The 25,039-nt window shown below is 46.7% G+C and overlaps 1 protein-coding gene across 2 annotated transcripts in view; it reads left to right on the top strand.

Moving 5' to 3' along the window:
* The window catches only part of SLC4A1 (solute carrier family 4 member 1 (Diego blood group)), a 191,986-nt gene that overhangs the window by 80,006 nt on the left and 86,941 nt on the right, over window positions 1–25,039 (top strand). For both annotated transcript variants that reach the window (XM_086923900.1, XM_086923901.1), the window contains one exon: window positions 11,539–11,615. In XM_086923900.1, coding sequence (XP_086780026.1) covers window positions 11,539–11,615 — 77 coding nt within the window. The remainder of the gene's footprint in view (window positions 1–11,538; window positions 11,616–25,039) is intronic.

The raw sequence follows: 25,039 nt of genomic DNA on the forward strand, positions 1-25,039 counted from the left end.
ACAAAATGGACTGCTGGGCAGTACGAAGAGCCCACACTGGTGGTCAATGTCCATTGACCACATTGGTCAATGTCCATTTACCACATTAGTGGCCATTGGAGGAGCCAGCACTCTTTCACCATTGGAGTGCAAAAACTGGTCATTTGACACAGGGAATTGGCAAAAAAAATAGTTTTGCCTTCTTAAATTGCATGATTTCAGAACTGACTACAAAATTGGAGGCATTTAAAATGATATTTTCATGTTTCATGTATTTTAATTTTTTTGTTGAGATGTTTTAAAAACGTAAATCAATCATTTCTGTCTCATTTTAAAACAGCAGTCTTACCTCTGACTCCAGCGGCGGCCGGCACGGGTAAGCGCTGAGTGGCGGGGCCAGGCCGGGTGGGGTGGGGGGAAGTCGAAAGACGACGGAATAGGTATAATTAAATAAATAAATAATACCTATTCCGTCACCTGTCGACTTCCCCCCCTGCCGCGGCCCGTCCTGCCCCACCGCGCTTACCTGGGCCGACGGCGGCTGTCCGACTCTCTTTTCCCCGCCACTGCACCTCTCTCTCGCAATCACTGTTAATACCTGTTCTTTCCTGTCACTGCCACTCTGTCTAAGTCATTGCCCACTCTCTCCTGTCTTGCGGCAGCCCGAGCCGGTCGCTGCCTCTTTTCTCTTGTCACTGCCCTTCGTTCTCCTTTCAACACTCCTGTCTCCTGTCCTTTCACAGCGCCTCTGCCTTTGCCTCCTCTCCCATCAGCAGCCACCTATTTCCACCTCTCTCACTCTCTCAGGCCTTCACCAGCCCAGGGTCAGACAATCCTGTAGGGCAGTCTGGCAGTGTCAGGCGGGCTGGTCCGAGCGGTCAGTGTTTGGCTGTTAGTGGGCCTGTTTATAGTCTGCTAGCCTACTTGTGCTGCTAATTTCCTTGATATTACCACAAACATTGGCTACAGCAAGAACAAAGGCATGCATTCTCCCTCATCTTGCAAAACACTTATAGAGTTTGTCTTTACAAGTTTAAAGCAAGCATTGTATTGAAATTCCATTTCTAGTGCTTACTACCCCATACGAGGCGTCGACGCACTTTTTTGGCAAGTAGCTCACTACTCCGGAACCCATAAAAAGATTAGTGGTGAATTAGTATAATGATAATATGAAAGTAATTTGAGTGGTGGATATGTTTGTCAACTATTTGGATTGAGAAGGATAGTGGAGGGATAGAGAAGGGAAAAAGGTTTGCATTTATATAGCGCTTGCTACACCTGATGGGGTGTTGAAGTGCTTTTTCTGCGAGTAGCACGCTACTCCAGAACCCATAAAGGATTAGTGGTAAATTAGTGTAGTGAAAATATGAAAGTAATTTGAGTGGTGGATATGTTAGTCAGTTATTTGGATTAAGAAGTATAGTGGAGGGATAGAGAAGTGAAAAAGGTTTGCATTTATATAGTGCTTGCTACCCCTAATTGGGTGTTGAAGTGCTTTTTCGGTGAGTAACACGCTACTCTGGAACCCATACATTGATAATGCCAGTAGGCCTGGCTTTACCGGAATGTTGTATGAAAATGTTAAGTATTACAACTAGATAGCATGGGAATTGATATGTGGTTGTGTGGAAGCAAAGAACTGTTTAACAAAATTGGTATGGGTTAAAAGGTCAGGTGACAGTTGCACTTCCAAGCCAGACCTAAAAATCAATGTAGTTAGTGACTGCCCGCCTCCAATCTGTGCTGCTGCTAGAGAAAAGCATCATAAATGATCTAGTCATCTACGATAGTTTCATAGCATTCTAATGTTATGTGTGCCCCAGAAAGTACAAGATTAGGCAACTGGATAAACAAAATGAACACAGGTGCATGGAGGGTAGGCACTTTTTTGTGGAAGCACCCACATATGTGCTCCTGGCTCCTACATGTGGGCGGAGCCATAGCCCCTCGCCTGGTGATTATTACATAATTGTCTGGCATCAGCTGTGCTGTCAAATCAGACCATAACTAATCTGATTGGCAATTCTGGGCCACTTTTTGAACTATCTGATTCGCGAAGAGGGGTGGGGGCACTTTTAGTTTGGTGCCAGGGCTTATTCTCTGTGCCAGTCTCTTCCTGTCACTGATACCTCTCCTGTCACTGATATACCCTTCATGCTACCAGCACTTCTTTCTCTCCCAGGCCATATCAGTAAAACATCTGCTTCCCGAGTGCCCATGTTCTCCATTCTCATGGCGCTGGTGTAAAGTAAGATGGTGGAATGAGCGGGCAAAAATGTCCTTACGCAGGCAAATCGTCGCCTTTCACATCAATCCACTGAGAAAGAAGCAGGTGAAAAGCAAATTAACTTAAAGCGGTTAAAAGAAAGTATTGTACTAGCTATGAATTGCGCTGGCCTGTGGCAGCAGAAGGGTTATGTACTTACAGCGCAATTTAATAATGTTTTTCAAAAAAGCGTTTTTTAAAGTATTCCTGCGATCGTTACACTATTTGTTTAGAAGCACGTGCTTATACTTGGAAAATAGCTGCCCAGGCGCCAGTTGAAGAGAGTTTTCAGGTCTGTGATTGGTGGCCTGCGCGAGGCAGGGTGTGCAGCACGCGCTGCACCGGTTCAAGCCCGGGCAGATCACAGTGCTATCACAGGCGCCCCATCTAACTCACAGCAATCCCTATACAGAGGATGGGCTCAGGAAGAGGGGTGCCAGCACTTTGTTTTTAGTTTCTTACTGTCTCTTTAACGTGTTCAGCTGCTGCTGATGGCATTGGCCCGGTAAATAATGTCTTTAACATGCTGGTTTATTTCACAGAAGAGTGTTGATGTTAGCCAGTTAGCAGTGGTATAGTTTGGGATGGAAAGACTATCCCTACCCTTCCTTAAACTGGCTGTTTAACTCGCGACTGCCTAGAAGAAACACAAGCATTGACAAAGTCTATGGGTGTCATCTTTCGGACCATACGGCTTTGCCAAAATCTGCTGGCTGTATTGTATAGCATCAGCAAGATGTTGTGCAGCATGGGCAAAAGAAAAAAGACAAAGCTGTTATTTGTAGGTGTGGGTGCCATTTTTTTGCTCTTGCCCAAAACAGTGTATGCACTGAAGTTTGTTGCAAAAGGTTAGCTTACAATGAGCTTAGAGACCGCCCATTGCTTATCACTGGTGGACTGTATTGTCACTCACATTTGCTCAACCAATCGATCAATCAGGGAATTGTAAGCGCGCAACTCACCTGTGAGGGTCTCAAGGCGCTGTGGGTGGAGGGGCGCCAATTTGTTTAGCCTAAGAGCCAGGTTTTGTGGGTCTTCCTGAAGGTGTTCATGGAGGGGGCGCATCTGATGTCTGCTGGTAGCTCATTCCAGGTCTTGGCTGCAATGTGAGAGAAGGATCTTCCACCTGCTCTGGTGCTGTGGATGCGCGGGGTTTCGGCCAGTGCGAGGTTGGAAGACGGGAGGTTTCTTTTGGGTGCGTGGAAGATAATTCTGTCGTTGAGGTATTTCGGTCCGTTGTTGTGTAGGCGTGAGTGAGGATTTTAAAAGTGACTCTTTTCTCCAAGGGGAGCCAGTGGAGACTTCGTAGATGTTAACGGATGTGTTGGTGTCGGGGGATCCCGAAGACAAGTCTGGCGGCGGTGTTCTGTATTGTCTGGAGTTTGCGGAGTAGGGACTTGTTGATGCCGGTGTAGAGTGTGTTTCCATAATCCAGTTTGCTGGTGATGAGTACGTGGGTGACTGTCTTCCTTGACTCAGGGGGGATCCACTTGAAGGCCTTGCGGAGGATGCGGAGGGTGTTGAAGCAGCTGGAGGTGATGGCGTTGACCTGTTGGTTCATGGTGAGTGATGAGTCGAGTACGATGCCGAGGTTCATAGCGTGGTCTGAGGGGGTAGGCGGGCTTCTGAGGGCGTTCAGCCACCAGCAAGCGGTTTGCTTGGTTCTTATTTGTTAGCTTTTGTGGGATTTACTTCCTCTTCTTGTGCTTGCCACTCCCCTGGACCATAGTGGAAGCTTTTTTCTACTTCCACTACTCACATTTTGGGAGCTATTATTTATTTATACAATGAGTGCATGTGTTTCAAATGTATCTCCCACATGTGCTTGCCTGCCCCCATGTTCCATGATGCTGTCTGATCCTTATGCTACTGTCATTCAAACAGTGGCGTAGCGTAGGGGGGGTGGTGGTTGGGGGGAGGGGCAGAGATGTGGTTGCCCCGGGTGCAAAATTCTTAGGGGTGCAAAATTTTAAAAGAAAAGTGGAAGGATACTTGCCTTCCCCAGACGCTGGCAACCCAGGCTATGCCACTGCATTCACCCACACTTATATTGCCTTTGTGTCCCAGGTGCTCTCTCATCCATGTTCTTCTGTTCCCCCACCCCCACTCATGTTGCCCTCTTTTGCCAGTTTGTTTTTGTGGCCCCGTGTTTCTCTCATTTGTCTCCACTCATTTGTGTGCTTCTCACCCCATGCTCCACATTGCTGTCTCTCATTCGCGTGCTTCTCTGTCTCCCTGATCCCTGGCCTCATTCTCCTGGAAGAAGCAGCCAAACCTCTCCTGAAATTAGCATCCATTCAAGTACCCGCGTGGGGCAATGAGCTCTCACCTATATAATTGTAACCCCCATTGGCGAATCAGATAGCCAAAAAAGTATCCCAAGTTTGCCAAATTGGGGCAGTTTGCAACTTGTAAAGACACCCTGTTGATGTGTTTTGTAAGGTACGGGAGGCTGCATTCATTTTTGCTTGCTGCAGGCAATATTTTTGGCGATACTTGGGTAATCAACAATAAAAGCAGGTCCACCAGAGCATAAAACAGGCTGACAAACCACCTGCCCACTCACTTACCTGTCTGACCAGCCCTTCGATCACTGCCTCATTGCCCTATAGGCCAGTCTGACCCTGATGCAAGGGAATTCAAGATATGTTTTGTTTTTTCGTAAGATGAGGCAGCAGCTATGGAAGCACCTCTTCATCCTAGAACAGATGCACCTTGCGCAGGAACAGTGCAAGCTAGAGTCCTTCAGAGGAAAGGCACACCTCGGGCAGCAGCAGGGTAAGCACTTCCCATCACAGGACATGTACAGATCCGGTAGCAGCCGTGCAAGCTTTGCTTTCTCACAGAACAGAAACAGCCTGACAATAGGAAAGCAAGCTTCTCTCCCTCACAGAAAGCAGCAAGTGCAATTGTTCATTTCCAGCAAAAAGAATTGAGCAGCGCAGACCAGTCCACGCTTCCATCGCTCACATGAGTGATATGCAGGTTAAACATAGGTATTTGGAGCAGGTCCTTAACCCCTTGCATGCTCAAGACGGCCCCCGGCCGTCATGCGTCACGGTGGGTGTGAGCTGAGGATGGCCGGTGGCCGGCGGCCGACCAAATCCCACCCACTTATAACAAGCATTGTAAATGGAATAGGTCTCGCATTAGAAGAGTTGGAGCTATTGGTCTTGTAAATCTAATAATTTTTTACGTTTTAATTTTGTTATTGTAAATGCTAATATTTATAGAATTTGCAAATGTGACACCTATAGCATTATTTAACATTGTTTTGTGTCATTTGTAATAAAGCATATCAGTAGTAATAGCAAATCGAACTATCACTGTTTTGTCTGGCAGAAAGCACTTTAGTTGCAGAACGAATGTGCAAAAATAAAAAAAGTTTAGGATGAAAGCCACATACGTACGAACACATATAAAAATACAGCACCAAAAGTAACTCACATACATGTCTTCATATGCAATCAACTGGCCTATAGGCAACTCACTCTTGGATCTTCTCGAGGCGGACAGACTAAGTCACATTACAGTGATGCGCTTGAATTTACTTACCATTTCTTTTGGTGTATTTCCTCAAGGCTAGTGTGGTAGCTTTTCTGAGGTCTTAAGCAAAAATATCAATCATTACAACCGTGACTGATTGTCTCAGTCGAAAAGTCTCAAGTAATAAAGACTCTATCATACTGTTTTAACAAAACTTTTAAATAAATCCCTTGCTGGAACCTTTCCTCAACTATATACTGCGCTTGAATTTACAGCACTTGGAAATCTGCCATGAAACGCTATACGTTGTGGCCACCTGAAGCGCCACCTCACGCAGTTTGCAGCCCTTGTCCCTTCGCATGGATGTAGGTGGCATTCATAAACAACAAATACACGTGTATAAATCAACTTTTTTCACTACTATGCCCTTAGCGCCCTCGACTAAATAATTGAATTGTTCTGCTTTCCCTTGTATTTTGGACCTTACATTCTAATGAGACCAACAGTGTTCCCCGACAGAAGTCTTGCACCCCGAGGTTGAGAAGACACAGACTCACAGCCGATCAAGTATGCAAAACTACATAAAGGGCTGGAAAAAACATTGAGGCGGAGGGCGTCCGGACTGCGGGGGGGGCACAGAATGGGGGGGAGGTCGGGATGACGCAGCGGGGGACCAAAGTCGCGGTGTGATGGAGGTTGAATGGTAGAAGAAAAGTGCAGTTGCAAGGGAGTGGGAGGTTCAAGCGGGCGAAGGTGGCATGGGCTTGGTGGTTATGCGGATGGATAACGTCATGCGAGGAGGAGGGCGGAAAGCGCGCCAGTGAACTCGGCAGCAGGGGCTTTGTCAATTTAACGTTATTGCTAAATACAGCGTTTGCCTAGAAGTTCTGATACAAACTTCATCAGTGTTGAAAGAAATGCAGAGCACATGAGACCATATGCTGCACACTTCCAACAGTAGAAAACATTGAATAATGGGCCAGTCTACAGGTCATCGGGTCGGATTGCCAGTAAAGGAGGGAAGGACCGGGTTGGGGGGGGACTGTCCAGGAGAAGGTGGGGGGGGCACGGTGAAAAGCGAGCAAGGGGTGGGAGAACGAAAGCGCGTCAAACAAGTTTAAAATAAAAAAAGTACACTGGGGGGAGGAGAACACAAGTTAAAACGAGACACGGCCTAGCGGCCGTGAAGGTTGCAACAGAGGTAATGTAAAAGTGGACACGGGCGATCTCCCAACGCTGCATTTCTTGACATAGGAAGTACCCAACTACTTTTAGGAGAGCTACAGGCAGCGGGAACGCAGAAAAAGAAGCCATACCAGCAACACAGTCTGGACGGATCAGAAGCATGGGCAGAACAAGTTAAAACGAGACACGGCCTGGCAGCCGTGAAAGTGAAAGTACAGCCGGCCGGCCGTGAATAAAAATGCGAGCAAGGGGTGGGAGAACGAAAGGGAGTCAAACAAGTTTAAAATAAAAAAAAGTACACTGGTGGGAGGAGAACACAAGTTAAAACGAGACACGGTCTGGCGGCCGTGAAAGTTGCAGCAGAGGAAATGAAAAGTGGACGCGGGCGATCTCCCAACACTGCATTTCTGGACATAGGAAGTACCCAGCTACTGGTGGCCTGATAAGCGTCCATGAAGCAGGGGGCGGGGAGCAGGGGGCGGGGAGCCGAACCCTTTGATGTAAGCAATTAGGGGGGAGGAGAAGTGAGGCCAGCGCGCACTGCGCACGCTGGGGAAGCCTGTGGGAGGGAGGCTGATGGCTTTGATGTGGGGAAATGCACGTGCTTGTGTCCACGTGCACTGCATGAAATCGCCAGTTTAGTTGAACTCTGGATAAGCCCCTATAATCTTGCAAGCTCAATGCGCAAGCGCATTGACAGGCGATACCTAAAAACGACCGCACAGCACGAAAATTCACTGCGCATGGAAGGGTTAACTCACTGAGAGTAATGTATAGGCGGATGAATGAGTGAATATCTGAGTTCTGTCATCATGCTTATGTAAATGATATTCCACATCAGCATCCTGAAAGTCCAGCTGCTGTCACTCAGAAACCTGCAGTCTGTGTTGATTTTTTGATTTGCTATGCATTGAGTGGCAGCCATAATCTAGCAGGTGACTGTTAAGAGCCAGCCCAGTCACAGCCTAAGTAACCCTACGATAACAAGGCACACAGATGCCACTGCTTTGAAAAGGCTTTGAATGTGTGTGCACCGGGCCCTGTGCAGTTCTAGCCTCTGCGCTGCACCTGTTCAAAATATTGAGGGAAGCTACTGAGACCTGTCTTTCGAAAGTGATACGAACAGGAACAGCAACTTTACAAGTTCATGTTACCTGTGACAAAAAGGAATTGGCAAACGAGAATCCAACCTGCTTGTTAATTCTTTTTGACAGGCTGGTCGCTTTGAAAGTCTGGCAGTGCGGGCAGTATTTATTTGGCATAACTGACACTGCTAATATTTTTGGCCTTTCTACAGCACCCTAAGGGGAGGTGGTTACTGCTCAGCTCTCCATTTGTGTGAGTGGTAGAAGCACTACGACACTACATAACACAGCTCCAATCATCCCACCCTCTAAAGGAGAAAATGTGTTGCCAAGATGTGGCGAGCCAAGCATGCACACTAAGCACAATATCCTTAGAAAATAAACCTGCAACCTGCAAAATCTGCAAAATGATGTGAACTGGTTAGAAACTCAACTTACCTATACCTGAACATTTTGGGGCAGATTTACAGACCCATTGCAACACTTTTGCATCACATTTTGTGATGCAGTGGCGGCGTAAAGAATGCGCCACATTGCAACCCATTTACAACGTGACACATCTAGGGAGATGCATCTCCTTGTAAGTATAATGTATGCAGGGTGGGCATTCCTACGCAGGAAGCCCTCGTAGAAGTGACGCAGTGAAATGTACACGATTTCACTGCACCACTTCTAGGACGCCACTGCATCAAAAACCTACGCCTGCTTGGAGCAGGCGTAAGGAGTGATGCAGTGTTTTAGGAAAAGTCCTCCCCGTGCATTGCTGGAGTTGCGTTGTGCTTGCGTCACGACTCCAGGAATGTGTGACTTTTGCGCCGACAGATGGGTCAGAATTTCTGATGCATCGGTCAATCCTTTGCCATGGTGCGCCGTGTTGTATATATGGTGCTTTCATGGTGCGGCAAGGGTTTCGCATGGAGGCGCAGGAACACTGACGCATCTATACAGAAGTGTCAGTTTCTTGTAAATAAGCCCCAGAATTTTCAAGACGGCGTCAGGAAACTGAGATGTGAAATAAATCTGATCTGCTCAAAGATATATGAGATGTTTAAATTACAAAGAAAGGACTGAAGAGAGTAGTATCTCTTTAGAATGGGACCAGACAAGCCAACTTGAAAAAGAATTAAGCGTGTGAGAGGAGGAGGCGGGCCTGGTGAGGGGACGGGACCTCGAGTCTTATTAATGTAAGTCTAGTCGTGGAGGGTCTATGAAGAGGGGGCACGGCTCTGTGCCAGGAATGGTCAAGAGTGACATGTACCCCCCCTCAAATAAAACAGAAAACAAATGCTTCTGAGGCGGCTGCCTGTGTCCTGGGGAGGTTTCAAAACTCCCAATGAATAAATATGGGCTGTGGGGAGCCTCCTCACGTGAGGTGGAAACCCACTATTGTACGGGTTTCCAGCTCACTTTATCTCCCACCGTGTGATATTGGCTCCCCCCTGGTAACTGTGTGAAGGGAGCCAAGATCGTGTGACACACGGTAGGACCGTGTGAGCTGGCAGGTCTGCAGTACTGGTGCAGGCCGTGTGACAGTCTGCTAGTCATGGTGGCGTTTGTCCTTGTGCAAAAATCACTATTGCTCATTTAGGCAGGCTTCTCGCGAGAAGAACATTGATAAACAATAACTGGAGACGAATAAAGCTTCCTGTGAAAATGTTGACCGACACTCTTTCAAATTCAGCTGTGCGTTTTATTATTGCTTCTACCACCAAGGGCCAAGGTGACGTTTTATGAACGACCTAATGTAAGACGGAGCTCTCGCTCGCCCTCCCAGAACGAACACTTCTCGGAAGAGCCAGTCAGGGGCGCAGGGTGAATTTATGACCCCAACCCTGTGTTTAGCCAACAATTCACTCGAAGGGGAGCGAACAGTCAGCTCCTGGAAGCATGTTTTGGAAACAGTGCCTGTGCTGTGACCGCTGTGCCAGTCCATTTGTACCACACGTTCCTATATACCCATTTCCTTCCGTTTACCCTCTGATATTGGCATCGTTACCTTACACCTGTAAAATGGGTTTAACGACTGTTTAAATAGAATGTCCCACGTCTGTGAGCAGTTGTAAGCTGCGTGAAGAAATGAGTTATCCGAAAGTGCCTCATCTCTGTGTCCGTAAAGCGCCTGAGGGTACGTCAGGTCAGAAAGGCGCATCTCTCTTTACTGTGGCTTATGTTACAGTGTCTCTGACATTTGTGAGTAGTCAGTAATGCAATTTGATTTACAATTCAATATTCCCCTTTTATGGTATTTTTTTATGTTACATTCGGTCTACATTTATCCATAGTTATTTATTGCTCTTCTTTAGAAAAACTACCGTTTTCCAGTAAACTTTCAGACAGTGACAGATTCCAATGTGGTCGTACTTTCCCATTTATTTACGGTTATATGTAAACGTATTTATTTACAATTAGTTCCTTCTCGATGCCTCCCGAGCTTCTCCGCTCTGCTGTCTGGACTACTTCATAGCTTGTTTTCAATACTTCAGTTTTCAAACCTGAATTCGCATTTTTGAAGGCATTTGTAAAAGCTATTGAGCTAGGATGGGCAAAACAGGGATTGCCCAGCAGTGTCGCTCTTAACGTCATGAGATCACATGCACAACTTGTATATATATATATATTTTACGCAGACGAGTTGTGATCAGAAACTGGGGGCAGGACATGCCTGGGAATCTAACCTAGAATGGTGCAGGAGGGTAATAAAAGGGTACACCAGGCTCAAGGTTGCCCTAGAGTCAGTCTGAGAACATATGGGGTCCCTGGAGAAACGCCAACGAAGTAGGTATCGGGCGGCTAGAGGGTGGTCACCATCTGTGAAATGGGGGACATGTTTATGCATAATAGAACGTACGATTGCCTCCCACCCAGAAACACTGGACAATAGTCTGATACTGTCACTAATGTCATTGTATGGATAAGTAGATGTTACCTTTTGTATCAAAACTCAATAAAATGTTTTTAAAAAAACACATACAGCATGCATATGCTGACAGCAATACATCGCACACTGTATTACAAAACACATTAAGATGAAATGATTAATACACGTCAGACAGCCACACATACACTACCCGGTGAGCTTCTCCACTTCCACCAGTGCCTTCCGTGCACTTGTTTTTTTTTGTTTTTGTGTCTACAAGTCAGTCACAGGCATATTAAGAACGTGTCGTAAGTGGCTTGGAACACTCAAACTCCCCATGTTTTCACGCTCATTCATTCACCTGTTGGTTCACTCCACAGACCGCGTCAGAAGTGGCCGGACAGTCACTCTCAGGCTGCAGCCAGGCCCCACTAACTGCAAATTGTGCGCTATACAAATTGCAAATAAATACAACAATTCAAAACAGCAATTATATCAATTAGGGTTTGAGAGCGTGGTTGCAGTGATCACATTTGCCGGCTAAGTGTCTGCTATAAAGCTCTCCTCGCGCCAGTGCCAGCCGCAGCTCAGCAGTGTCACGCGCCAGGAGCGAGGATCCTGCTCATGGACCACCATGCCGCCGACGGAGAAGACTTATATGTATTTTTTGTCATTCCCAGGCATCTCCTCGGATCCACAGGTCTTGGCGCCCATCCACGGGCCTGGCTCCCCGCCAGCACCAAGGACAGCTCCCCAGGTGAGGCTGAGGGCACCGCGCCCACGGGTGCACGAGGGGGGGGGGGAGGCAAACCGAAGTGAGGAGGGCCAGGGGAGGGAGGGTCCGGCAGGGCAACTGGAAGGCCCCAGGGAGTGGGTATGTGAGGGCATAGGAGCGGAGGTGGATGGAGGCCCAGGGGAAGGAGGGAGGGTTAGCAGGGCAGCCTAGAGGCACCAGGAGTGGGCACAGGAGGACATAGGAGTGGAGGTGGAAAGAGACCCAGGGGGTGGAGGGTCCCGCAGGGCAACTGGGAGACGCCAGGGAGTGGATATGTGAGGGCATAGGATAGGAGATGGAAGGAGGAGGAGATGGGAGAAGGTTCAGGAGAGGGAGGTTCCAGGCAGGGCAGTTTAGATGCACCAGAGGTGGGCACAGGAGGGTACAGGAGCAGAGATGGAGTGAGACCCAGTCACTGAGGGTCCAGCAGGACAGCCGGGATGTACCAGGGGTGGGCATGTGAGGACATAGGAGAGGAGATGGAAGACCGTTCAGGGGATGGAGGGTGCAGGCTGGGCAGTTGAGAGGCACCAGAAATGGGCACAGGAGGGTACAGGAGCATAGATGGAGGGAGGCCTAGTTACTGAGGGCCCGGCGGGGCAGCTGGGACGTCCAAGGGGTGGACGAGGGAGGTCCAACAGGAGAGATGGAGGGAGGCCCCAGGGATGAGGAGTCCGGACAATGCCAACCGCGAGACGCCATGGTCGGGAGGTCCTTGGAGAAGAGATGGGAGCGGTAGAAGAGGTTAAGAGAAAAGAGACAGAGGGCGGGGGCGGAGGGGGGGGGGGGTGATAGAGGGTCTGGGGCATGGAAACTGAGAGACCCAGGGATGGATGCCGGGGGTCTGGGTGAGAGCTGGCAGTACGCCCAGGTGACTTAAGCCCAGGGTCGGGCAGCTGAGAGACAGCAGTCTGGAGATGAGCAAAAAGAGGTGGCATGGGGAGGAAGAAGCAGGGGATAAAGAAGAGCCTTGTCAGGACATGAGAGGGCGAGCGAGGAGGAGGACACAGAAAATGACATGGTGGCTTGAGATATGGGATGGGGAGGAACACAGTCTGAAGGGAGGAAGTATAAACACCACCTGTGACACAGTTAGGAGACTTTGGCAATCTGAAATGTCACTGGTACAGGCTTGAAATCAAGGCACATAGCTGAACAAGGAAATCCGACGGTGCAGGTGCTTCGGGCCAGCTCCCTCATGCTGCTTCTAACACGCTTGTTTTATGTTGCTTACATTGTTAAATTGTCTATTGGTTTGATTTTTGCTTAAATTGTACTGTTTCCCCACTGTTGTAGTCCTCTATTATTTTGTTTTACTGCCTGCTGTTCAGTTTCGTACTGCTGTTCCCACTGTTTAGTCCAATGTTTCCTAATTTCTCTCCATTGTTTAGTTTAATTTAAATTCTGTAATTCTAGTTTGCGTGTTGCCTTATTTCTCTGAATGTTATTCTCTGCCGCCTCTGCCCCATCGTTTTCCCAATGTTTTTGCTCCATTTTTCTCTACCGCCAACCCTGCCCACTGTCACCAAGTGCCCTTCCCTTTCCCTGGAACTACTTAATGTCGGATGCAGAAACCCGTGCTGAAGATGTGCCAAAGCCAAGCCTGTCTGCACCCGTCCACGCCTGGACCGGGTCTAGTGCCAGAAACCATGGCTCTCCCACCACACGAAGTTACACTGCCACCGAACTCCAACCCCTGGACCCCAGACTCTAACAACAACTATTACCGCGCCTAGATCTACAGTAGGACCTATTACCTGCCGGCACAGTCTCTTGTTCTGCATCACCGAAGCACCTGCAAGCACGATGACCTCCGCCACACCAACCACTATAAACACAACTGCCTCAGAACAACTCCACTGCCCCCTGCTCAACGCATGATCTCCCTGCAAGCACGCCACCAAAATCTGGGACACCATCACTGCCGTCACCCCAATGTCACCGTCCTCACAGAAACCAGGCTCAACTCCGCATCCTTTCCCGACATCCCCTCATCAACTCCCGAAGGTTGCAAGATAGCACACAGAAGTGGAATCGGCATCATCATCCACAAAGAAAAAATCCACTGTACCACCAATGCAGATGACGCCACCCCAAATGTGGAACACCTACATTTTCAACTCCAAACCAACGGCAAAACCACCATCAGAGGTAACCTCGCCTACATTCCTGCAGAACCACACCCCAGTTTCTGCAATGCCATTTCCAACTTATTCGCCCCACTCGCCTTTGACTCCAAAAGGTACATCTATCTCGGATATATCAATTTCAACCTCAATGACCCCAACAACACCAATACTTACAATCTCCTCGGAAGCGTGCACAACATCAGCCTCACCCAACTAGTCACCAGCCCTATCCAAAATGTTGGAAACACTCTTGACCCCCATCTTCATGGCCAGCGACAGAGTCAAGTCTGGTCATATCACAGAGATCACCTGGACAGACCACGTCATCATCCATTTCACCATCACATGACCCCTAGTGCCACCCCAAGCTGCCCAGCACCTCACACCACAGCTGAAACAAAGTGTCAGAGAGCCTGTGGACTGATGCCCTCAACACCTCCCACCGTGATACCGCGACCAACCTTGAGCAGGCTGTCAAGAATTTCTCCACCTGTATCACTGACTGCATCGACAGAGTCGCCCCCATCTAACCAACCAAAACTCAAGAGATGCACCAAACAGGCTAGTTGGTACACCACAGAACTAATAACCATGAAACACAACTGGAGGCAAATAGAAAGGAAATAGCGCACCTGCAAGGATCCCACAGACAGAGCCACCCCCAAGAGAACCCTCAGTCAATACCACCAACTTCTGAAAGAGTCGAAAAAGAACACCCTGGCCAACCGCATCAAAGCCAGTACTAACCACAGCAAAGAACTCTTCAACATCGTCAGAGAGTTCTGCAACCCCTGAACCACTGAAAACATCATCCCCCCCTCCCAGGAACTTTGCAACACCCTGGGGGACTTCTTCCACAACTAAATCTACACCACCTAAAAGAACTTCAAGCCCCAACCCAACTCTTCTGATCTCTACAGTCTCCTTGCTCCCACAGATGTGAACGTCGAATACCTATTTCCCCTCCTGGGACTAGATCACCACACAGAATACCACAGCCATCATGAACTCAGTAGCTCCCACAGAATCCTGTCCCCACCATATCTTCAACCTATGGAGCAAGAGGATCGGCAGCAAGTTCACTACCATTTTCCATGCATCCATCACCACATTCACTTTCCCTGTAGAATGGAAACATGCAGAAGTCAAACCCTTGCTCAGGAAACCATATGGTGACCACCACAAACTCAAGAATTAGTATTCCATCTCTCTGCTCCCCTTTCCTGCCAAAGTCTTTGAAAAAGCCATCAACAACCAACCCATTCAACACCTGGACAACAACAGTCTTCTGGACACTTCCCAATCCAGATTCTGCACCAACCACAACACTGACTCCGCCCATATCATTGACTCTGACAACATCAGAACCCCCCTGGATCGGGGAGAAACAACTGCCCTAATCCTCCTTGAACACTCACCATATCCCACCAAACCCTTATCAAGAGGCTTCATCACATCAGAATCTGAGGGGATGCAAGAGAAGCCGCCTACCACTGTTCACCTCAGAACCCAAGAACATAATCGGCGGTATCCCTCAAGACTCATCCCTCAGCCTTACTCTGTTCAATACCTACATGAACCCCTTGGCCAAGATTTTTAGAACCCATTGACTAAGCATCATACCTAGGCAGACAACACCCAGCTTATTTACCCTCTATCAGCAGACCACCTCCACCCCAAGGGTCAACTTGATGCATTTCAAGAAGAAAAGCAACTGCCTAAAACTCAGCACAGACACAACTGAAGTGGTGATCTTTGGGAACAACACCTACCTTTGGAATGACTCCTGGTGGCCCTCCGAACTAGGACCCTCACCCACTCCAACAGACCAGCGATGCAACCTCACCATTATCCTAGACAGTAAACTCACAGTGAGAATCCAGATAAATGCAGTCTCTTCCGCCTGCTTCCTCACCCTCCGCATGCTCTGGAAAATCATCGAATGGCTACCCGTCAACACCAGAAGAATGTCACTCAAGCCCTGGTCACCAGCTGACTGAACTATGACAATGCACTCTACATTGGACTCACCACCCACCTCCTGAATAGACAGCAGACCATACAGAACTCAGCAGTCAGACTCATCCACGACCTCCCCAAATGGACCCACATCCCTCTCCACCTCGAGAAACTCCACTGGCTCCCCATTCAGACGAGGTACCAATTCAAGATGCTCATCCATACGTACAAAGCCCTACACAAGAAGGGACTATCCCACATCAACCTCCACTTGAACTTCTGCCAATCCTCCAGTCTACTGCTTTCTGACTCCCTGTCCCTCACATCTGTCTAAGCAACAGCGGTGGACGCTCCTTCTCCTACCTCATGTCAAAATCCTAGAACGCCCTCCCCCTTCCCCTCAGACTACATCCCCCTTCTAGATTTCTGGGAAGGACTCAAGACCTGGCGGTTCAACTGAACTTACATAAAGCAGCAAGGTCCTCAAGGGCCTGGATCCCCCGCTGCTAATTAGCTGCACTTTATAAATCCTGTTTGATTTGACTTTATCCAAAATTCGATGCACAAAATGGCCACAGCTACCTCAGGGTGTTCTGCCTCATTGTATAGAGGTCGCAACAAGAGACTGGTCTGCCTATCCTTTGGTTATATTTGCAGAGGAGCCTTGTAGGTTGCCCAGGGCTGGACAGGCTTTTTATTCCACTGGGAACTTCCCGGTGGGCTGGAGTCCTCGGAGGCTGATTTTTGAATGTCCAGGGCTGCTCCCGGTGCCTGTGTCACTTTCCCTAGGTTTCCGAGTTAATTGCAGCAGACACAGGTAGCTTTAAGAGAAAGAGAGAGAGAGGAAGAGAGAAAGGGAGGGAGGGAGACGGAAGGTAGAAAGATGGGGCTCAGAGAAATGACAGAGAAAGAAAGCGAGAGACGAGATGGATGGACAAGGGGAGATTGTGAGAGGAGATGAAGGGAGGGGAACTGGTTTGAGAATTTTTGCCAAGGCTGCTCTTGGTACCCTAGTGCAGCCCTGAATGTATCTCCTTGATAGAGGGCTCAGTTCCTTGGTCAAAAGAGAGGCAGCATCACGGTTCCTCTGGCTTTCTGCAGTGTCACTGTGGAACCACGGGAGTGGGAAGAGGTGCACTCACCCATTGAAATTCATTAAGTTTAGCAAAGAGAGGTGGCATCTGAAAGGCATAACCCAAAGGATGGGAGAGGGTGGTCCAAGGGAAACTGTTTAAAGACCTGCAAGGACCCTATAAACTACGCTATCAACACAGTACAAATCCTTGGGTCTATATCAGTGCACACAAGTGTCTATGAAGTGACAGACTAATGTCTCACACAATCCCCACTTGGGAGAGATCCCTTTCAGGATGAATACCCTCACCCACCATAGGTGGCATGCTTCATCATATGGGTATCTCCTCTTAGTGGGAAGACCTAGTCCCACTATGGGCTACAACTTCTTCTCTGAGAAGAAGGAGCTCAGGGATGTTTTAAGATGTTATTGTTATTGTTGTTATTGTTATCGGAGGTTTGTATAGCGCCAAATCACCGTCAGGTCTCTAGGCGCTTCTGACAAATGCAGTAACAACAATTAAATGAGTGAGCAGAAGGTACAGAAGTAACAACCTTGCTCAAATGGAACAGAAAGCTTCCTTAAACAAAAGCGTTTTCAATGACTTCCTGAAGTGGAGAAGATTAGTTTCTTTGCGGAGGGGCTGTGGCAATTTGTGCCACATCTGTGGGACTTGGACAGAAAAGGATCTCCCTCCCTTAGTTGCCATTTTGAAACGTTGTTACTACACTATCAAAGATACCATGGGGCATATTAGCAAGAACCTCGTTCAAATTATTGCAGTTTTAGCGGTAGGAAACTGCTGCAAAAACGGCGATAATGGGCTTGCTAATATGCATTATAGAATTCCAATAGAAGCCCAGGTTAGATGTGCAGGACATCTAACCTGGGCTTCCATTGGAATTCTATAACGCATATTAGCAAGCCTATTATCGCCGTTTTAGCGGCAGTTTCCTGCCACTAAAACGTCGATAATTCTTAACAAGGTTCTTGCTAATATGCCCCTAAATTCCAGAGATGAGTAAAGGTGTAGTGAGGACACAGCGCAAAACAAAATGTAACGAGTGAGGTAGTGAGGGTTCTACCTGCCTAAAAGGGACAAAACAAATTTGAATAACTTGCTCCTACTGGCAGGATTAAAAAGACAGTGCAAAAAGCAGTATGGATTTATACTGCTTAAATTGAAAAGGCGGTCTAATTTGAAAAGACAGTCTGTTTCTGCAAGTCGATCTAAACACAGTATCAAGGCTTTCATCAGGACTAGGGCTGGGCGTAGTTCGTGAAGGAGCGCTACGCGTAACTACGCAAAGTGCACTTCGCACTACGCGTAGCACTACGCAAACTGCGTAGTACCCTGTTCGCACTGTGCAAGATGCTGTTTTCAATGATTGCACAGTGCGGACAAGCATATGGCACTATGCCATCATTGAAAACGGCATCTTGCACAGTGCGAGCTATAGTTTTCTGCCGCTCTAGTAGATTTTTACTCTGCATGTACACATATCTAATCCGCCATTACCAATGATTTGTCATGTAGGATTGCCTAATCCACTGTTAATTTTAAAAAATAAATAAAGAGTATTTAAAATACTTTCTGACAGGTAGGGGTTAATTCAAGGTAAAGTACCCCACCTGCCAGGTTTTCAAATACTAACAGTTCCTAGTTTCTGGAGCATCTTTAGGGCTTTTGGAAATTCAGCAGGATTTTTTTGTTTTAACCCCTTCCCTGCTGGCCCGATTCCGCCCCCGTGCGGTAAACAAACGAACAGGGGCGGGTCATGACGAACCCCAGCCGTCATCAGCACACGAGCACCGTAGTGCATGACGGCTGGGGTTCGTCACCAGCATGGAAGGGGTTAAGAAAAGTAAGAAGGAAGCAGGCCGCACCTTCTTAGCCCTACATGGCCTAAGATGTAACACCATTCAAAACAGAGTCTTTGCAGCCTCAGAAAACCCTGAATGTCAAACTGTTGGTGACTGTGATGTGCTCAAAGTACTGCAAAAGGTTGGACATGGGAGGACTGGGTGTGGTTGCAGTTTTCTAGTGGATCAGTGAACTAAGGCTTCTACTAAAGGGATCTGCGTTTGACCTCTTGGTCACAGGTTCAAATCCTAATGGGTCCTCACAGCCTTACAAGGTTGATAAAATGGGTGTCATTGAGCGTGGTAACAATAAACAACGGTCATCTGTCCGCAACAAGGGTGAATGTGTGCTCTAGAAATATTTATATTATGCCATATGACACTTGCTTTATGTGTTCATTTAAACGGAGAGTGTAAAACAATGTATTGCCCCCATGGAGGCTGCCCACCGTTCTTCCAACTTAAAAACTCAAAATCCTCGCAATAAAACAAAGAGTTACCCTGTTCTCCACAGTCCTTTGAGATCCCATCACTGTTGTGATCACCCACTCTGTAAAGACACACTTCCCCCTTTGTTCTCATGATACTGTCTTTTGCAACTGCACTCATTGACCTTATTTTCTGTGGCCTCTTCCCTACTTATAAACAGTCACTATAGAACATGCCTCCTGGGTTGATTCATCACCACAGGCTCTTCATAGACCTTCAAGATTTACAAAAAGACAAATCATCCGCTCACAGGGATCCTCTCGGGGCATTTGAGTCGTTCTTCTTTGAGGAGGGGTGGTGGACTCAATTCTAGCTTTAATGCATGTATGCAATAAGCACTTTAGAAGAGCGGGTCAATGATACTGTAAAAGAAACTCATTAAAACGATCAACCAGTGGTCAGTGGGCAATGCTGACACACGATAGAGGGGCCTTTGTGCAACATTCTGTCCATCATCTTGTGTGTTTTGCTGTTCACCCTATGGGGTAAGGGTATGCCCAGAGGTGGGATCAGTGCTCACTACGCCACTGGAGTCAAGCTATCCTGGCTGAAGACGGCTGATAGCCAGAAACCGGTCCTAGGATGCTTGATTCCGGTGCAGGGAAGACATGGCTTGGCAGTTCGGTCTGGACTGTTCCCATGAGGCACAGGGTCAAGACTGATTTGCATATGGCCATGTCTGAACTGGGGTGGCTTGGTGTGCAAAATAACAATGGATTAAACCCAGATTTGTTTTTAGAAAAAGAGAGTATGTTTTCCAGGTTTATATATTGTTTTTAGGATGAATCCTGTAATCATTGATTCAAATTTCCATTCAAAAGATAGGGTCGATCCAATTTTAGAAAAAAAGAATTTTATTGATGCAGAATTGAGCATTGACAGCCGACACGTTTTTCGCCCTCTGTGGCGAGTTACGCCAGGGCTTTCTCAAGGCTAAGTTCAGTTTCTTAGTGACATTCTGTTAGATTTTCTAGTGTGCATCATAAGAGATATATAACACAATAAATTCCTTGAATATTTCAATTTGGAATTAAATCTCCTGCAAAATCATAGCGTTTCCACGAAAATGCCGAGCGCGGCAATGAAGACAAAGACAAAGACAAGATTTTCATGGGACAAAGACAAAGATTGTTACGGGACTTCTTTGCCGCCCTCGGCATTTTCGTGGAAACGCTATGATTTTGCGGGAGATTTAACTCCAAATTGAAATATTCAAGGAACTTACTGTGTTATATATCCCTTATGATGCGCCCTAGAAAATCTAACAGAATGTCACTAAGAAACTTAACTTAGCCTTGAGAAAGCCCTGGCGCAACTCGCCACAGAGGGCGAAACACGTGTCGGCTGTCAATGTTCAATTCTGCATCAATAAAATTCTATTTTTTCTAAAATTGGATCGACCCTATCTTTTGGATGGAAATTTAAATCAATGATTACAGGATTCAACCTAAAAACAATATATAAACCTGGAAAACATACTCTCTTTTTCTAAAAACTGTTCAAATTTCAAAACTCTAAAAGGTCCAGAGTTTTTGAGTATGTTTCCTCCTCCTTCACAAAAAACTCTGTGAAAACAGATATAGTTCTGGAAACCTTGGACCTTCCATGCTCAGCTGTTATAAACCCAGATCTGTGACTGGGGGTGAATGTTTTGCCATTGTGCAACATTCTGTCCATCATCTTGTGTGTTTTAATGATCAATACATTGGTTTATCTGCTGGAAAGATTTGTTTCGGCAGGTCTGTTTATCAATGGAGAAGCAGAGGGCTCTCTAATTCAGCAGCCAGGCGCATAATAGCGCAACCCCTGTCAAGCCTTCAGAGCTACTGGCAGTGCAGCGGAGAGGTGAACAGGGTAATATTTGAAGCCTAAACTATCCAAACCCTTCAGACGGAAAAGGGAGGCGTTCGGACTTATCACTTCAAGTGCTGCTTCAATTGGCCAATTCCGGCACCAGCGAGCCCTTCTTGAGTGAGGTTGAAACCAGACAAAGTGGCTTTGGTTTGTACTGTACATAGTGGAGGGGGTAGGAGGGAGTAAGGACAAGGGTTAGAAAGGAGCGGAGTCAAGCAGAAGATCTGATGCAGAATGAACCAAAGTTTGGAAGAAACTTGTGGTGAGACGAAAGCAGTTCTGAAACATCAGACAACAGTCAGTAAGGGAGAAGCGCTTCGACAGGATCCAAGTGAGGAGGCTTAAGCGTAAGAGAGGGACAGGCGGCTTAAGTAAAACAGGAACCGATTGCCTAAGGCAAGGATTAGACAGCAGCAGGCACACAGAGTCGAACACAATCCAATGAAACTGAGACAGATTAGGACGGACCAGGCACAAACTTTCAAACAGGATCTGATTGAGTAGGGAGAAAAGTTCAACGGGCCCTTGAAATAAGCCTCAAGGAGATCTGAGTGAGGGTGGAAACACGTCAGTAAGGAGCAGCCACTGCACACAGCGAGGGAAATCGAGGTTAAGGGAAGGGTAGGCATGGGGAGTTGGGTGGGAACTGACAGAGGAGCGGCAAGAGTTAGAAAATAGCAGAGAATCCACCAAGATTTCCAATCATGTAGAAATCATAGGTCACCAAAAAAAGAATTTGGAAACATGTACGGACCACTGGATCTCTGAAGTTTCCATCGTCCAGTGAATATTGGTCTTCAGCTTGAATGTTGTCCTCCTCTGTTATTTCTCCCTACGGTGGGCCTTGCAACTGATGCTGGAGTTTGAGCAAGATATACTGGAACTCAAGTATAATTACTTACTTTGGGGTGTACTAAGGGTAGGAGCAGTGCCAAGTGGTTCTGTTGTAGGCACATCAGCAGCCAGCGTTCAATGTCTACGGGCGGACAAGATGACATTTTAGAACCTGCCCTGCAAGACTCGTATTTGCCACACTCCAAAGCCGAGGATCAGTATCCACAATAGATACAATAGACATCTTCTGGCAGGTCAAAGTTCACCAGATTGAAGGGAAGGCCAGTTCTCACTTTACACTGGCCTCTTGGGTTTTTAGTATAATTTTCATACCAAGGACTAAATTTGGCTACTGTTCATTCCTCCTAGCACGGCATTTGGACACAGACAGTGAGATTTAGGGTCACAAATGTAATGAATGTGCGACGTTTTTATTTACTGTAAAGCGCACGTTGTGAACGGACTCTCTTTAGGGCACTTATGGGAATGTAACATGTGGTACTAATAAAAGGTGTAATACAACAACAGACCCAGTCCAAAGGCGTCAAGACATATCAGTGACTCTAAAGAAGGGGCAGTCAAAATATACTGCTACCAATCACTCTCTTGTATAATTTACAAGGAGACGATGCACTGTACTCCGCCCACGTTAAAAGACAAACCTGTTCTCCCCGACAGTACCACAGAACAACAAATCTTGTGACCCAAAAGAGTTGGTCGCAAGAGTCCACACCCTAGTGTTGGACTGAATTCTTAATAGAAAAAATGTGTGAGAAACAAGTGACGCCTCACGGAAACACCACCAACGGGAAGACGCTGTTTCTGATGGACGGTGGAGGAACAGCGTCTTCCCGATGGTATTACGAAAACTTAAGATTAAGTGAAGGTGAAAACTCACTATTGGAGTACCCTGGTACCTTTCTGATACTGGAGCGGCTGGTATGACTAACTTGGCGGACTCTGGTGCACACAGAACTAGTGTCCAAAAGTGGAGTGGCAGCATATGAGTGCAGCCCTGATGAAACTGCTTAAGTTGTTATAGCAGTGAAACATGTGGGCACTGGCATTAGGTAATGGTATGCATGAATAGCTAATAGCCTTTTTAACACAAACAGCATATAATCACCTCCCTATAAATAAAGTTGGTTAAGGGAACTGTGTGCTGTGTTTTTAGGCACTTGTTTATGTTTGTGTTTGTCACCAGCAGAGATTTCTGCTTTCCACTGTTTGTCACAATTTTTGTTGTTTGTTTTGGACACTTCTTTCCTTTCTTCTTATTTTCTTTGAGAAGCAAGTGGCTACCGATGATGAGGCAGGGGCTTGTCTGGAAATTACATACCAGTTACCCCGTTGGTGGTGTTTCCGTGAGGCGTCACTTGTTTCTCACACATTTTGTCTATTAAGAATTCAGTCCAACACTAGGGTGTGGACTCTTGCAACCAACTCTTTTGGGTCACAAGATTTGTTGTTCTGTGGTACTGTCGGGGAGAACAGATTTGTCTTTTAACGTGGGCGGAGTACAGTGCATCATTTCCTTGTAAATTATACAAGAGAGTGATTGGTAGCAGTATATTTTGACTGCCCCTTCTTTAGAGTCACTGATATGCCTTGACGCCTTTGGACTGGGTCTGTTGTTGTATTACAGGTTTTGAGTGGAGGGCGACCCTTTCCTTTTTCCCTCTTAGCTCCTATTAAGAGTCTGACTAATAAAAGGTGCCAATAAACTCTAAGGAGGGCTTTGACATTTTTACATACTCATCAAGGAAAAAATTGATTTTTTAATTCAAAACTTTCAAAGTAATTTTTTGTGGATATCTTTTTCAGGAAAATAAATAAAATATAAGTTTTTCTAACTTCAGTGGGCAGTAACCCAACAAATTGACATTTTGCGACACAAATGTCCTATTAATCTGTTTCTCACTGGATAACTTCACGAGAAGTGCATCTGGAAAAAATATATATTTTGCTATTTTCATCAAGTGCAAATTTATCAACTCCATAAAGTTCCTTTGGTGTAACTAAAGTGTCCCACACCCTGAATTATTGTGAATGTAATAAAAAAATTATAAGGGACCTGAGACAGTTAATACTTTTTTGTAATATTAAAGAGGCACTAGAATACACTGTTGTTCACAGACAAGGTTGGATAGAGTTCTTAGCTGATAAGGCCTAAGCTTCAAGCAATAACTATCAAATGATAAGTCGAATAAAACTTGAAACTAGAAATGGCCCCAAGAGTCAGACTTGTCCATGAAAATGTCTGAATACTCCCAGATATGCTACCAGAACCCTTAGAAACCCTTTCAAAGGAATATCTCTGAAGCAAAATAGGTTCCACTCGTGAATGTCTCAGTGGTCAAACATGGCGTCCCCCAGTGGTCAAACACCTGGTTCACGACCTCTAAAAACAGTTTGCACACTTGGCAAGGTTCGGGCAGGCCTCGCGAGACAGATGTGTTGCCTGAGACCTCACCTAAGGGCTGGCTTCACTGTTATTAAGATGTCTCGTTTGCAGTGACCTCGGCTGTGACCTGACTTGGCTCACCATGAATCCCCGAGCCCTGGCAAGCGAATAATAAACACGGTTAGCAGACTAGCCACTGTGAAGCTTGAGCCTGTGTCCGGCAGATGCCGTGCACGCTCTCCTCAGGCGGGACCGCGTGCCCTTGAGTTCTGTCCTAACCTATAGACTGAGGGGCTTATTTACAAGCCCCTTGCGCCGCCAGTACTACCCTTTTCCCTTATTAAAAGTGACGCACCGCCGGCGCAAGCGACTATATAAATAAGCCCCTAGCCCATGAGGGCAGTACGAGGGGGCAGAAAACCCGTCGCATTAGTGCAATTGGACAATGCTATTATCACACCATTACCACGTAATCTGGTTATTTTCAAATTAGGACATGTATGTAGAATAGATTGCTGCGGGTTGAGGTGACTGGATATGCCAGCTTCTATGTCAAAAAGTTGACACCTAATCCATTTCCTTTTTCCTTCATTTTTCCTTTCTTTTTTACCGCTCCCATCTTTTCTGTCAACCCTATTTTCTCGGTTGTTCCTTTTGCTGCTTATCTTTCTCTGTGGTTATTTTATTTTTGTGGGCTTTGAAACTCTGCTTTCCATTTTTTTTGTTTATTTTCTTTCTCTTTCTTTTTTTTCTTTCCCTTTCTCCATCTTTTATGACATATCCTGGTTTGAATTATTTT

The sequence above is a fragment of the Lissotriton vulgaris genome, chromosome 5 (assembly GCF_964263255.1).
Source record: "Lissotriton vulgaris chromosome 5, aLisVul1.2, whole genome shotgun sequence".
Classification (NCBI taxonomy): Eukaryota; Metazoa; Chordata; class Amphibia; order Caudata; family Salamandridae; genus Lissotriton; species Lissotriton vulgaris.